This window comes from Colossoma macropomum, unplaced genomic scaffold (assembly GCF_904425465.1).
Source record: "Colossoma macropomum unplaced genomic scaffold, Colossoma_macropomum, whole genome shotgun sequence".
NCBI lineage: Eukaryota > Metazoa > Chordata > Actinopteri > Characiformes > Serrasalmidae > Colossoma > Colossoma macropomum.
The window spans coordinates 32,078,578-32,094,638 of NW_023494788.1; the positions used below are offsets into that span (position 1 = coordinate 32,078,578).

The following is a 16,061-nucleotide window of genomic DNA, read 5'->3' on the forward strand; positions in this document are numbered from 1 at the left end:
CAGTGATAAGTTTACTTTCATGACCACCTCTTGACCTTTAATCTCTCCGTGCATATTTATTTGGTAGATACTGATATGGTTGGTCACACATGTTTTGTGTCATGAAAAGGCCATTGTGGCTATATGATGATGACAAACATGAGTACGTGGAGGGATAGAAACACAATTGCTTTGGTGGTCACACACAGACAGAGGGGAAAGCATGTATGGCAGAGATATTTACATACAGTCAGCCAGGCTTCCTGTCTTTGTCGGGCTGAGAGCATTTTTTTTTCTCCCATTGATGTAAGATCCACTCTTTCCTGTGTAAAAGGAGGAAAATGCCATGTGATTACAATAGTACCAAAACAGGACAAAAAGGAAATGTTTAAATATGTGTGGAGTCCCTGCATCTTGTCTCTCTGAGCGCAATTTGAACATTTTTCTGTGCCAGTTTCCCGGTATTTTAGTTGTGATGACTGTGTTGTGAGGACAAACACTGAGATGATTAACTGAGATGAAGTTTGATTAACAAAAGCCCACTAGCACTCCCTTCTATCCTGTTCACAACTGAAGCTACTGTAGCTACAGTAGAACAGTAGCAAAAATAACTGGGACTAGACTGCTGATTTGGGCGTTGTGCCAAACGTGTGTGTATGTTTGGTCATGTATTTATCTAGTTGTGGGGACCAAATGACACTCAGGTTAATGGAAAATGTACATTTTGGCACTGGGGTACCTTTTGTGGGGACCTCACAAGGAAAAACAATTTTTACATAAAAAAAAAAAAAAACGGTGACACTTTCTTTTGAGGTGAAACAAACACTCAACGGACTCTCAGTAACATGTCGAAAACAAATGAGGGTTAGGATTAGGTTCTGGGTTGAGGTTAAGGTTAGGGTTAGGATTAGGGCCAGGGTTAGGGTTAGGTTTTGGGTGAGATTGGGTTTTGCATAATGGAAGTAACATATTAACAATACATCTACTTCATGTAAGTAATGTGCCAACAGTACATTTTCAGGAAATTTACTTCAGTATATTCAGATGCTTCACTGCTGCTACTTCACTGATATGTTATTGATGTGTTATTGATAATCTGTTAAGAGATTATTTATCATCTACAAAGGACCACTCCAAATATAGTATCACCAAAAAAACAGCCTTTCGGTAACTGAGGTTAAGGTTAGGGTTTGCTGATGTAGACATCACAGCATTTAACCACAGTAATTCAGAAGTCAACGGAGATGCCCCATAAAGGCAGGAAAACAAACTGAACGTGTGAGCGTGTGTTTGTGCGCGTGCTCGAGCGTGCACGCGCTTGTCGCATATCTCAGTGTCGGCGTCTGTTCAGTCTCTTCAGGGCAAGAGTTCAGCACTTTTACTGTGCCGCTGCTCTTCGGGAATGCGGGGAATCTCCGAGCTTTTTTTAACGCCGTAAAGTTTTCGGAAAGAGTCTGGGGTGACTAACAATGCTAAAATGGGGCTTTAGAGTTTTTTGCAAAACTTTCTAATCGGTCTCCTCATGTCCAGAACTAGAACTGACATCAGCCTTTGAAGTTCCAGATGGGAAGACTCCTGTAAGGTAAAAATTTCGCTATGAACTCGTCTGCTAATGTCAGCATGCTAAGCTATTACTCTTGTGGTAGTGTAGACAGTGTGAGCGTAAACTTGATTTAAAGCTATAGGCCTTTGTTGTTTGAACAAGTGCAGTTTATGGACGAAATGGTGATGTCATTCTACACAGCAAATCTAGCTACAGTGTTTCAGCTAAGCCAAAATGAAGTGTTCATTTAGCTCTGAGGATCTGCTATGTAGGGAAGCTTTAGAGGAATAAAACTGTTAAGCCTAATCTCAAGCGGGTATCCCGTAACTTTGACACAAGTTGGCACAAAACGCTTTTATCATACAGATTGGCAGTTGTCTTTTTCTGTCAAACTGACACTTTTACAAGGTTTTGAACTTCATTTTTATCGTTTGCAGTAGAATGATGTTGAACTGTTTTCATTATTGCTTGAAATAAGACACAAATCTGCTTGGGGTTAAATAAAGTAAAGTGAGGAAAAGGTGAATGGCGGAAGACCACAAACTATAAAGATTTATAAAGATCTCAGCGAAAAGACTATTCTGAAAGAATATGTGCTAATATGGGTGACGTAATGAGATAGGGAGAGCGGGTGAATTTGCTGACTTACTTACAGCCAAAGGGGACAAATAAAATGGAGTAGTAACTGCCCAGTAGTTTGTAAGATGTTATAGGACTTAGTGTTCTAGCTTTTCCACCTTAATCAGCATGGTTGACGCCCTTTTCCTGTATTATAATTATTCTGTTGAGGCCTTTTTGTGTTGATTCTTAATTGATGTGGAATAATTTCTTCAGTTTTTATCCCACACAGTGGTTCCTATTAACTGATTGTTGTAATGAATTAGCCATGCATCTTGAAAATAATGTATAGCTCAGTACAGCCCTTAAATAATCTGTGCTGTCAGTGGTTGGAGATAGCATATCAGTATAAGTGAGTATTGGCATTGGGACAATTTCAACAGCAAATGCTGGATTGGATATCAGAGGTTAAAAAAAAAGTATGAATCTAATCCAATCCCATAACAAATCTACCCTGTAATACCACGTTGTGTGTCATATTGTTAGCTCTGCATTTCTTCCTGTGGAGTAGTAGAGTGTTTGAGTAGGTTGAGCATGGTGGTCTACTTTTAGATGCTCATGTTAAGTGAAATGCTTCAATTAAAAAACAGCTTAGCAGTTTTTAAAGAAAAAATATTGATTTGTCATCAGGTCAGTTTTAGTTTCAATATCAGTATCATTATTAAAAAATAAAAAGCCATCTCCGTTTCACATTTCTTACTCATTATTTCACTTTTTGTTATCTGTCTCTTAGACATTCAGGTTGATCACAATGGTGCTCCGTAAAGTCCAAAGCTGACATCATATCTAACAATGTGAGAGGATGGACAACGTAGCCAGCTCCGTGTCTGAATGTAGCGATTCCAATGGCTACGTCAACAAAGTCTTCAATGTCTCCCTGGACATGGAGAGCGAAACGGGGATTGTGCGAATCCGGGAATCCAAATTTGAGGATCCTGCTGCCTGTCAGACGCCCATCAGAGAGAAGCAGGAGCCCAGCCGGGGGCCCAAGACTGCTGGCATTTGGAGGATCCTTAATCGCCGGAGGGTTGCCTCTGACAATGAGAGGAGGCCTCACTCCATGATCCTTCCAGGGGAAGCGTCCATCCCCAAGCTGTCATTTGCTGACAAGGTAAGGGGTTTCAAAAAGTTGAAGTCCCCCTCTGTCTTCAGAGGGAAAACTGGTAAGCTCTCCAGTGCTAAGTTCCACAGTGGGCTTAAAGATGAGCCAAATGAAGACAGCAGGGACTCTCCTGCTTTGCTGCACTCACAGAGGAACATACTCAGGAATAAAGGCAAGAGACATTCATATGCTGGCTACACTACTGAGTTTGACTGCTCTTTTGAGGACATAGACCTTTCTGCCACACTTGAGAATGATCAGTTACCTAGCCATCAGAATGGTTGTAAGACTGTGGAAAGAGTCACATACACAAAGAAAGCCCACTCCAACTTTTCCAACTGCAACAACTCCTCTGTGACGGTCCATGAGGAGCGTCACGCGAAGGATAGCCCCAAGGTACCTCAAGGAGGAAGACGCTCAAAGGGGGGTGATGTTTGGAATTACTTGAGGAGAATTTCCTTTATAGGAAAGGGAAGTTCAACTTTGTTGGAAAAGAGTTTTGATTCCATGCATACACTGGACAAAACAATTGACTCTGACTATGGATCTGTTGACTTAGAATGTATCAAAGACTTTAATCGTGCACCTAAACAAACAGGCCCCGATGTCAAGGGTGGTCATTTTGGAGGCCTCTTTAGGTTCTTTAACAATGTAGCTGAAACTGCCCGGAAATGGAGGAACTCATCCAAGTCCTTCTCACCTCCTGAAGGAGAACGCTCCCCGGTTGGCTCACCGAGAACGCAGCGGATCGGAATAAAGAGCGAAGATAAGGCTGAGGCCTCAGCTTTTGCTAAGTCTGCTGCCTCTTCTGACATTTGTGAGGTGATTTCACCTGTTGAAGCTGTGAGTAGATCACCTCGCGTGGTGCTAAAATCCTGGAAAGCATGCCCAGACTCATCAAGTGCCAATGGATTCCAAGGCAGTGTCTCAGATGGGACAGAATCCCAGCTAACCTCCACTCACACCTCTCTGGCCACCATTGAGAATCACCAGAGAAGTGATGGCCCAGAGGGGAGCTCCCTGTCTGAGCCCGAGCTTCAGTTCGACCTCTTGGCACATGAGCAGAGCGAAGCTGGATCTGAGGCTTCTGCCACTACAGACAAAATCAAAGACCTGGGCAGTCAAATGAATGGTGAAAAAAGAGATATTTGTAGCAATAGAGAGATAGTTTCGGACTGCCCAGATGAAATATTTAAGGTAAGGATTGTTTTTGAATGTTTAGCTCTGTGTTTGTTTTCAATGATTGCTGTCAACCGAAACTGGATGTGTTCACATCATAAAAGAGTGAAAGAGATTTGCTTACTGAAAGTTTTTGATAATAACTAGCATTGTTCATTTTTCATATCATGTCATATAACAATGTCATTGCTGTTCATTCCATGACTAACCATTTCAAATTTGCACAACAGTCCTGTTTTGTCTTCATCAGAACAATAATATTTTGATGAAGAAGATGACACTCACTGTTTAAACATAAGGAATTTCCTTTAGCTCCATCTATTGAACATCAGAGGTAGAGCAATTAAGAAGAACACAGAAAACAACAGGCAAAATCCCCATTTAATCTCTCTGACTAGAAATTAGCAACCCTCCAGGGAAATAAGTTATTTCCAATAGCTCTTTATCAAACAGCTTGTAGAGCTCAATTACCTGGGCTGTTAGAGGATATGAGTCATGGTGCATTTCAAGGTAAGCATCATCAGCAGCCTTTTTGTCTTTCAAGCTCAAGCTGGGGTTTCTCTTTGAAGTTCCATTCGAGGCTGTTAGCCCCATGAAATAAGTTGCGGTGGTCCAGTATGATTTGCTTTAAGTTTTGTCCCTTTTCTCAGTGCTGAGGAAGCAGGCTTTTGTGGACGCTACGGGTCCCTGTACCCTTACATTCAGGTCACTCAGATTTTTCTCTCTCCCATAACCACTTGCCTAAAATAGGCCTCGGCAGGTGGCTGTTGCTTGGGTGAGGGAAGTCCAAGACGCTTCAGAACCTCTGGAGCAATGAGGGTTCCCCCTCCAAAAAGACCCCGGCTGCGGCCTGCGTCGGTGTGTGTGGCTGGGCCAAGTTTGCAGTGTCCCACCATAATGGAGGGGGTTCTTTCCTCCGGAGAGAAGGAGCAGTGTCACCCGTGGGGGTGGCAAGGTTGCTCCGGTATGTCTCAGCTGCCAGTTCCGAGGAGGCCCCGTCCTCTCAGGAGGCCACAGTCTGTCATAGAGGGACAAGTACTCGTCCAGCCCAACTCACTGCAAGCACAGCGAGTAAGCCATCAATCTTTTCAGGCAGAGAATGGATGGATTGTTAGCATTTTTATTGGTTATAAGGAATGCCTCCAAGGTGGTTCCAGGACAGTGGATAACCAGTCCTTAACTGTCATGAATTAGGAAAAGTATTAAGCTCCATCAGTTTCCACTATAAACTGTATAAGCAGTAAGTGAAAGTATAAACTTATTTGCTTAGTTTTTTAGTAATTTTTTGTAAATAGCGACAAACTTTGAGCCTAATGTTAATTTAAGGGGCATAAATTAATATTGAAGTGTCACATCTTTCACTGAAGTAAGTCATGCCATATCTAAAAATGCTAACATGCTAATCCTCTCTATACATTGTTTTTCTTGAACTCTAGTAGTTCACTATGAGGCTATGAGTGCAACTTAGTCTTTACAGTGTGATTAAAATGTTAGGACAGTAAAAGTGTACACTATACAGATTTTAAAGGGGCCATATTGTGCCTCATTACAAAAACAGTACAAGCTAAATGCTCAGAATTGAATGTAACTTGAATGGGCGAGCTTATCTGCTGAATGGGCATATATATATGCAAATATGTTGGTTTGTGCTGTGGAACTGAGCACAAAAACAATGAATTGCAGCTTGGTTTCCATATATGGACCACATAAACTGGGCAGTGATTAATATGTTTTTAAGCTTTAATATTTATATACAGTACTGTACAAAAGTCAGAGACTACCCTTGACTTGATTTAATTTCATTTCAAAACAGCCAATAAGTACAAGGCATTAATTTTTGGGGTAGGAAAAAGTAGGAAACATATATTTAACAAAATTAAATTTCAAACTTTTTGGTATTTAGTTTGTCCACCCTTTGACTTGTTTTCAGTTTTTCAAAGGAATCTGCAAAAATATTTTTGCATGCTTCTTGTAAATGGAAGTTGGTTGTATTTTACATTTCTGATAATCCAAGTAAGCCACAAATTTACAAATTTGGACTCGTCAATCCATAAAACCTAACTCCATATTTCAAATGTCCAGTTTTGAACATAAAATTTTCTTCTTTTTTATTTTTTTTTAAATCTTTTTTCTATATCTTTTCTCAGTAATAACTTCTTGACAGCTCTTGATACATCATTTGAGAGCCATAGCATTGAGTTGTCTTCTCACAGTGGAAGGATGGACAGAAACACCTGTGATTTTTTTCAGATGTAAAGCATTGTAAAGCTTGGTTATATCTTATTTCTCAAAGATGAAAACGTTAAGTACTGTTTATTTGATGTTAACGGTTTTGGTGGTCTACTATGTCTACTTTTATATATCCTGAGAAATATCATTTTGAAGATTTAATAATTTGTACTTAATGGCTGTCTTGACTGGCAGTTAAATAAATGCAGGTTGGTCTCTCATTTTTGCAAAATACTGTACTATATCAAACTCAGTTATTTAGAATCATGGAGAAATTGGATTGTGGGTTGTTTTTCCATGATATGGGCCCTTTAAAATGTCTAGTTTGCATGCAGCATTGATAAGGATGAAACTCTGCATAGAATCCTCCAGAGAAGTGCTATTTTTAGTTGCCTGAGCTTCCCCACGATTCAAGTGAGACTGCTTACAGAAAATCATAAATGTGTTGCCATTGTGCAACTCTGTTTGCCATTAGGATTGAGATACTCTCCTGAGAAAAACGTATCACTGGTGAGGCCTGACCTGCACAACCTCACAAGCATACCACTAACAGCTTGGAAGTGAATCACACATACATGCCTGCATTTTCTGATTGTGGAGCTCACATCAACTTAGCATTTATGCACTCTCAACAATCCTCTGCATGTGTTGGCCCAGTTTTTTCCCAAGCAACTTGTATTTTTAGATACTGCTTTTCTTGCTTGTGCACTCCCATTGGCCATTCCACTTCCCTTGAGTCATTCCCTGCTTCGATTCATCCACTCACCTGGAAATGATTCAGAAGCTTACATGATTCATGTGGCCATTGATAGAGTTAATAAGGCCAAACTGCTGTGTGTTGGCCAATGTACAGCATCTAATACTATCCAGTGCATTTCAGGCCCTTTCTCGCCCTCCTGGCGTGTCCCCCCGAGACCCTCCTTTTAAGGTGGTGCTCCAGAGATGTCGCTCACTGCCTCTTCCCCAGACATCCTTGCCTGGACTGGAAGCACCCGGCCTGCCAGAGCTGCTAACTCAACCAGGTACTGTTTAACACCTGATACAACAGCTGCTTGCATTTTGCATCAGTTCTTTAACCCTTATCGTTAGCGGAAATATAAGCATGTTGTAATTTTATATTTACGCAGTTGTAGTTGACATAAAAATCAAATTGTGTATACAAATAGAGAAGATGTTTTATTATGATTTGAATTTTATGAGAAGTCTTATTTTGCAGAAAAGTGCGTTCTTTTACATTTTGTGTCTGTCACTGATCTTAATTTACAGTCAGAAGTGCTCAAGCCTGTTCATACAGAATATAAATATAATTTGAGTAACTTACTATGTTATTAATAGTGTATGTCAGTGATGTAATTACATTTGCATGGTAGAGCAAAACAAGCGCAAAACAAAAGTAATATTAGACTAAGGGTTAAAACTGTCTAGCAGCAGCACACACACAAACACATACACAGATATAAACACAGACACACAAATATAGTTGTATGCAAAGGTTTAAACACTTATAGTCAAATTACATGTTTTGTTGACTTTCTACTTTTCTAAAATAAGTTAACACACCCTCTACAGGGAGCAGACTTAAATATGGCACTTCTCTGCAAAGTTTAGTATAGTTACATTTTAAAATATTGGAAAATAAAAATAAAAATATAAAATGTTCCATGACTTTTGCACAGGCCACATTTTATGTTTTATTTTTTATCTAATCAGAAATGGAATAAAAATACTACCATTCATTTGTGCTGCATTTGTGCTGGTTTGTGCTGTTAAAATAAATGTTTGTGCTTTTTCAATTCTCAAGTTATAAAGCCACAAAGTTTCAATGTATGATGTCACTCAGCTTTGGTCTCATTCATTTGTGCTGTGTTTGTGCTGGTTTGTGCTGTTAAAGTAAACATTTGAGCTATTTCAGTTCTTAAGTTATTAAGCGATAAGGTTTGATGTGTGATGTCATACAGCCCCCCATCAGCGGCTAAATAGCACCCAAATGGTCTCATTTGTGTGCTGGTTTATGTCGTTAAAATAAATGTTTTGTGCTGTTTTAATTTGTAAGTTCAGAAGCAATAATGTTTCAATGAGTGATGTCCCTCAGCCCCCCATTGTGCCAAAACAGTCTCATTTGTGCCAAAATGGTCTGATTCGTTTGTGCTGTGTTTGTGCTGGTTTTTGGATAAACATTTTTTGTCATGACCAGTGGCATCATTTACCACACAGTTATCTCTGGCTGATGATGAAGATCTGAGAAACACACTTTTTCCCTCCCGAGCAGCCTGTATCTGTGATTACCACAGAGATATCTGGCTTTTTAACCTTTAATTATTCAGCATTCCAAAGTTTCACATCCTGGCTCACTGTAGCTTCACTGACACAAGTTTTAGAACAAAGACACAATTCTGAGCAACTAAACTTGTGTATTTGTGTTTGGAGCTGTTATCCTAAGCTACTTTTGTTCCGCATTCGACCATGTTCGCTAGAAGCTAGCTTGAGAAGCTTTACACACAACCATGCGGTTTCACTTTGGTTCATTGAAGCCTCGCTGATGCTAAAGAGTAAAGACTCAAATCTGAGCAAATAAACCTGTTCTTTTTTGTATGGAGCTGTTGAAATAAGATGCTTTTAATTTATATACTTGTTTGCATCAGAGGCTAATAACATGTCAGTCCAGCACCTAACAATTGGTGCTGGACTGACATAATGACAGAATCTTTCTGATTATTAATGTTACAGCAGGAGCCCATTTTTGTTTCTGTTTTGAATCATCTGTTCTGCAGGGTTGCCAGATTGTCTCTGTAGTTTCTGTCTAAAAAATGTTCAAAACCTGTGAAAATGCATGAAAAACTGCCCAAAAAATAGACATTACAAACAGCCTAAGGTCATTCTAACTTCTAACCATAATATGAAATAATACAGCATTTAACCAACATGGCATCAATAATAAGCTTTTGATTTCTTGCCAAATATTTCTAGATAAGTATTTAAAATGTCACTAGATAGCACTGTTGGCCTTTTAAATAAACATGTTAATTTTATCACCGCTGCAAAGAACCAAAAGCTTTTCGTAATCTGAAAATGCCTGGACAGAGAAAATATAGATCATTTAAATTAAATTATTGAATTATTTGATTTGTGTCTTATTTCCATGACTTGCAAAACTCATACAAACTCACTAACATTGATAGAGTATTAACATTTTTCAAGTTGTGTTTGATAGGACTCATGACCCCATGTGTCAGAAAGGCAAATAATTAGCAATAATATTACAAGCATAACTATTCCTCACACAAATTTTTTAAAAACTTGTTTACCTTTCTACACTACGCCTGTAGCAGAACTATGTACAGTCAGTAGTGCAGAGTGAACTGGATAATCTATGCCATGTTTGAAAACCCACTTTTTCTTCTGCCAAATCTGATCAAAATCTGACCAAATTGGTGAGAAATTGTCCAATCTGGCAACACTGCTGTTCAGTCTGTAACCTAGACAGAGAAGATGTACAAGGTAGTGGTGGGGAAAGGGCAAAGTTTAGAAACGAGGCAGCAAGGGAATGTTCATAATTTGCATAATCATGCACATTCATAGATCTTCGCATTCTTAATGCAAATTGAGGTTTAGGGGTGCTCCCATGTGATTTACAGTAGTTTCTAGGGCATAACAGTTAATGCATAAATATATTAAACAATTTATTATTCAACATAGATTTTTTTGTGTTTAATTCATGACTTAAGGGGCTAAGAATGTATAAAAAAACTAAATAAAATGTAAAATGTGGCCTGTGCAAAAGTTATGCAAATGTTTTGGGTTTTTTTTCAAAATGTTAAACCCTGGAAATCATGCACTAAAAGCAGCAAAAAATATACATATATATTTAAAATATTAATATATTTAAATTTGTTCCATCTGTTTGGTCTAAGACTTACTTTTATAGATATATTTATTTGTTGCGACACATTTTCATGACACTGAGACCTCCATTTGAATTACATGAACAAGCCAGTGAATTTATACCTGTTTTTATCATTCATGTTTACCCCTTTTGTCAGCCGGATGTGTCCCTCAGTCAGCCACTGTCCGGCTACGGAATGGCAGCACAAGGTCCAGTCGAAGGAAACTGCTCAGGCCTGGTTCTGGACCTCTGCAAGTGAACATGGTGAGTGAACCCAGTGAACCTTTATTCCTTTGCTATCTGACCATTGTCAATGCCTAATTAACTTGCTTTGAGCTGTGGACTCTCTGTCTGCTTTCAGTTTTCAAAGCATTAGGAAATATTGCAATAAGAGACAAAAATTCACAAACTCTTGGGATTTATTGCAATATGCTCATCATATTGCATTATAGTTAGGTCTGATCATTTTATTATCCATATATAATGTACTGGGCTCTTTTCTCTGTGTAATGGTTTATTAGAGTTCAGTTTGCCAGAAAAAAAAAAAAACATTAATTGTGTCTTTTTAATGTCAATATAATGTCTTTTTTAAAAAAATGTCTTTTTAAAGACTGCTTATACATCAGGTATGCAAGGATAATACATTGAATAGACTTTTACCACTAATGCAACAATTGTGCTTCTGTGTTTCTTTATTGAAGTTTTGATAACATAGGGTTGTATGTCCTTTTTCAGCTTTTTAAGACAACTGTTTAATTTCACCCTTAGATTTATATTAGATGAAAGCTGAAATAAAACATGCATTACATAATTTTTAGCTTGACTTAAAAGACAAGGCTCCAGAGCTTAATGTTACGCTGTAGAATCTTGTTAATTATTTTGCTTGGGAATTAAGGGGAGCTGTCCCCCTGACGTGTCTTCCTTATGCAAAAAGGCACTTCAAACACAACTTTCTCCTTATAATCTTTCTATTCTTGTCCGGCATCACCATACAGTCACCTGATTGTGAAGGCGAGCATGTGTTATGAGGCAGGTGATTACTGCCTCATCAGGAGGCTCTGTTGCTATGATATTCGTAGGTGCTTGTTTTCTTACCGATTCTATCTTTGGAAAGCCCCTTTTGTCTGAGAACAAGAGCGTTGAGAGCCTGAGAGAGATTGTGAGAGAGAGAGAGAGAGAGAGAGAGAGAGAGAGAGAGAGAGAGAGTTAAATAGAGAAAACGTGTGGGCGCAAGACCATGAGTGCGTGTGCTCTTGTAAACTGCATCTTCAGGCCAGACCAGGCTTTAAATACAGAGAATGAAGGTATCAAAATGTGAATGGGGGAATCTGTCACTATAGGCTTCAATAAGGAAGCTTACTCATAGGGCTGTCACTGGCAAAAATATTAATACTTGATTATTTTGATGATTAATTAATATTTCTTTTTAAGAATCATCAATAGAAATGGATTTAAATGGAAGTTCCATAGATATTTCAAAATCTCTGCGTGTTGAGAATGGTGCTTTGTAGAAAACTAACCTCTGAGGCATACTTTCCTTAAAATGTTGTTGATATGAACTAGGGGGTGCGCTGTCTACAGCACAAATGTGTACATATATATATATATATATATATATATATATGTATATATACATATATATATATATATATATATATATATATATATATATATATATATATATGTGTGTGTGTGTGTGTGTGTATATATATATATATATATATGTATACGTGTATGTATTATTTGTATCCCTTTCATGTAATAGCTTTCTATGAGGGACCTTTTAGAGGCATCTGGTTTACCACTGCTGTGAACAACTGTAGTTTCTCTAGAATTGTGCATTTCACATCAAACAACTCTGAATGCCTTTGTTTACATCTTACATCTTACAATTGAACAATAACAAACTGTGTATGAACTTTACAAAATATATTATTAGAGGAAGATAAACTAGGATGTCTTAAACAGGTATGAAGAAACGTAACAATGCATATAGGTGATTCAGTTAGTTTGGCCTGAATAATTCGAATACTAGAGTATTCATTTGTTATGTTGGTATATGTTTTTTAATTTAGCATTTGAAAGCTTCATCTTTTTTTCAGTCATAAACATTGCAGCCTAAAATAAATGTAATCAGCAAATGCCTTTAGACAGAATATCATTGTTCATAAATGAAAAAATATTAAAAATAAATAAATTATGGCTGGTTTAGTTAGATGCCTAAAAATAATGTCAGGTATTTGCTCACCTGGGAGCACAACAAACTGCACCCCTTTTTTCCATAGAGGTGCATTTGTATTGAAATTGTGGGCTGATGCCGATATCCAGTATTTTTCATGTACATATCTGCCAATGCTGTTACCAATGCCAGTAATGTTGGCACTAAATCTACCTGGAATACAATAACTGAGAAATGTGACATTCATTTCTATAGGGTTACAAATGCAGTAAAATGAATAAAATGCAGACATTTTATTTTTCTAGCATCATCTAAATAGTCATTTCTTCTACAATACGATAAATACCTCATCAAATATCGATACAAAATGTTAGTCAAATCTAAATATATGCTGTTATGATTCTGTTATTATTATGCATCCCTATCTTAAAGAGCAGAGATACCTAATAAAGAAATCAGACGTGTGAAGCACTTTAAATTATCGGACCAAAATTGCTCAGTGCAAAAGAGGCGGGTTTACCATTGAGCATAGGAAGTTTGTATCATCTCAGATATGTAAGGATAGTGACATGTATCACAATACTGCCATGCTTCCAGTCCACACTGTCTCCGACTCACAACTGATTCATGTGGGAATATTAGCTCCTTTTCTCCTTTTGTTTTCTAATTAAACAGTTTTCTAGCAGGTTTAGAACTTGACAGCGTAAACAGCAGGAAATCATAATCAAATTTCTACTGTTGAATCAGTAGAGTCCCCTTCACACACTGTTAATACAGAGCAGGAGCTGTTCTGAAACTACTGCAACAAGATCATCACATCAAAGTAAATGATCATGTTAAATATAGTTTTGAAAACCATAGAAAGTGGGAGTGTGTTATTTGACTGGTTCTCTATAGTTAGGCTTCAGTTTTGTGTGCAAGTGAAAATTCAAAACACCTGTTTTGATGGACAGAAAATGTATGCATACTGCAGCCAGTGTAAACATTGGTTAAAGAGCCCATGTCCTGCATTTTTTCCCCCAAGGTCCACTTATGATGTTTATGTGGGTTTATCAACAAACATAGTTTCTTTTTTACATGACCATTTTACAGCCTCTCTTCATTCCTTAGAATTAAACACTGGTTTTGTTACTGTGAATTTAAGACTGACTTATGTAAATGACCTCTGTTCTGATTGACTATCCTGTATTGTACTATTTTCAAATATAGTCCAGGCTGAAACAGTCCTTATAACGTCAGCATGAATGGCTGGAGCCAAACTGCTATAGCTGGATATATGTAAATGCATAGGTTTTTGGGACATAATAAAAATAAAAAGTGGTACTTTTTAAACGTTTTTGTCTTTTATGTAAAAAAAAAAAAGGAAAATAAGTTTTTCCACGGAAGACTGAAAATGCTTCAAATATAATGTTTTTCAAGGATAAAAATAAAGGATTTATGAATGAGCAAAAAACTCAATTAATAAAAAAGTCTGTAAAATACTGTTTGAGCCAGCCCTATTGATTGTGACAGTTCTACTTACTAAACAGTGAATGTGTCTGGGTCAGTGTGGATGGTGCTTTTTGTCTGAGCTCTTTCACAATTCCACCACATTAGGGGCAGAGCCTGAGGCTGTGAAGAAGTACTCTAGTGCTAATTAAACTAGCGATAAGGCTGCTGCGAACATTATTTTTCTGTTAAAGCAAGCAGTAGCCTTCCTGTCAACTTGGCCTCGTGTAAAAATAGGATTGCCTTGCTTGCACTGGTTGAATGCTGTTTCTCTCTGAAAGTAAATTGAGGGCATATATTAAAGTTGTTTTTGCACTAATCACATTATGCAACACCACATATTAAGAGATGAGTCATCGAGACAAAAGCATGCGGGGAAGTAGAGAGTGAATGAGGATGTGTCTAGCTGGCCTTTCTCCATGTATGTGCCACTGTAATCACACTTGGCCCAGATGTTGAGCTTCTTCCCACCTCAAAACCCAGAGTCCCTCCACACTTCTCAAATTTAAATGGATTCCCCAACCCAGAAGGAAATGAGTCATAAAACAGGGAGGATGATTCCTCTCAGTCCTGCAGGCATCATTCTGTCACACAGATTAGACAAGCATATTGTACTGCACTCGTTTTAGCCTTTCTGTCTGCCTACCTTGCTTTACCAAAAAGCTGTCTGTTCAGATCAGCTCATTCTATATATACTTTGATATATTACTAGAACACTTGAGTACCAGATAGAACACATGCACATACTTTCAGATTTTAAATGACTTTTTATTATTATAAGGTCAAGATTCGATTCAGTTTTTGGTATTTTACTGGACTAGATGCCAAGGCTTAGCTATGATCACATTACAAACCTCTTTACTCTATTTGATTTTTCTGACTTGGTTCACATTAGTATGGGAGGTAACATCTATCTGCCATTAGTGTGAACATAGCTGTGCCCCAAAACAACCCATATGTGCATATCCAGATCAATAATAGTCATGTGAGTAGACCATGTGCTTCATGAAGAGCATCAATTAAACTAGCATCACAAGCCTTTATCACAAATATAATTCTTAACAGTGCTAACGTCTTCATTATTAGAGCAAGATGAAAGTAAACAGGTCAGATGCATTGCTTTGACAGCATTCACTGGCTTGAAGTTCAGCCTGCTCATACCACACCCAGGTTTATAATAAAGGTGTGAGGACACCTGTTGTCTAAAAATGGGTGCCTACTGCATTTAGTTACATGATGAAGTTCTGCTTATTTCATTGTTGACAGTAAGTCCTAAATCACATTGACAAGTCTGCATGATTTTAATATAGGTTTCAGCAGTTTGGGCGGTCATTGACAACTCAGTGTGTCAACGCACTGCGCCATGTTAACGGTGTGGAAAATGAGTGAGTCTCAGTTCAAATCTGACCCCCAGCATTTCGTATTAAGTGGTTCGTATAGACGTAAAAAAAAATAAGTGACTGTTGACTAGTGTTTGTTGCACAATGCTCTTAGCTCTGGTGCTAAACCAGAAACCAAACATGCCTTGGCTGATTGACTGCCTTTGGGGTAAGTGGTAAATTGTGTAAATTTTATATTTTGCTGAATGCTGAATGATGGTGTGTGAGCAGCAGGAAAACAACACATATATTCCTGAATCTAAAATGGCCATGAGTTGGATATATATCCAATCTGAATTAAGAAGATCAAACTTGGATGTCCGCACAGTTCTGAAAACATCAGATCTACTTCAGATTAAGGCAAAAAATTGGATTTTAACGACTTCATCCTGGTGATGTGAACATAATCAGTGACCAGATGTTTTTGGTGGTTGTCCAGATATTTTTAGGTGGTGGACTATTTTTAACAAAGTAGTGACAAT

At 38.0% G+C, this 16,061-nt stretch overlaps 1 protein-coding gene across 6 annotated transcripts in view; it reads left to right on the forward strand.

Moving 5' to 3' along the window:
- Positions 1-1,313: 1,313 nt before the first annotated feature.
- Positions 1,314-16,061, forward strand: part of LOC118807258 (spermatogenesis-associated protein 13-like) — a 61,239-nt gene continuing 46,491 nt past the window's right edge. For 5 of the 6 annotated variants that reach the window (XM_036569218.1, XM_036569220.1, XM_036569221.1 and 2 more), the window contains exons 1-5: positions 1,314-1,561; positions 2,874-4,439; positions 5,172-5,492; positions 7,531-7,672; positions 10,691-10,797. In XM_036569218.1, coding sequence (XP_036425111.1) covers positions 2,943-4,439; positions 5,172-5,492; positions 7,531-7,672; positions 10,691-10,797 — 2,067 coding nt within the window. In that variant the 5' untranslated portion in view covers positions 1,314-1,561; positions 2,874-2,942. The remainder of the gene's footprint in view (positions 1,562-2,873; positions 4,440-5,171; positions 5,493-7,530; positions 7,673-10,690; positions 10,798-16,061) is intronic. The other variant, XM_036569222.1, reaches the window with a different exon arrangement.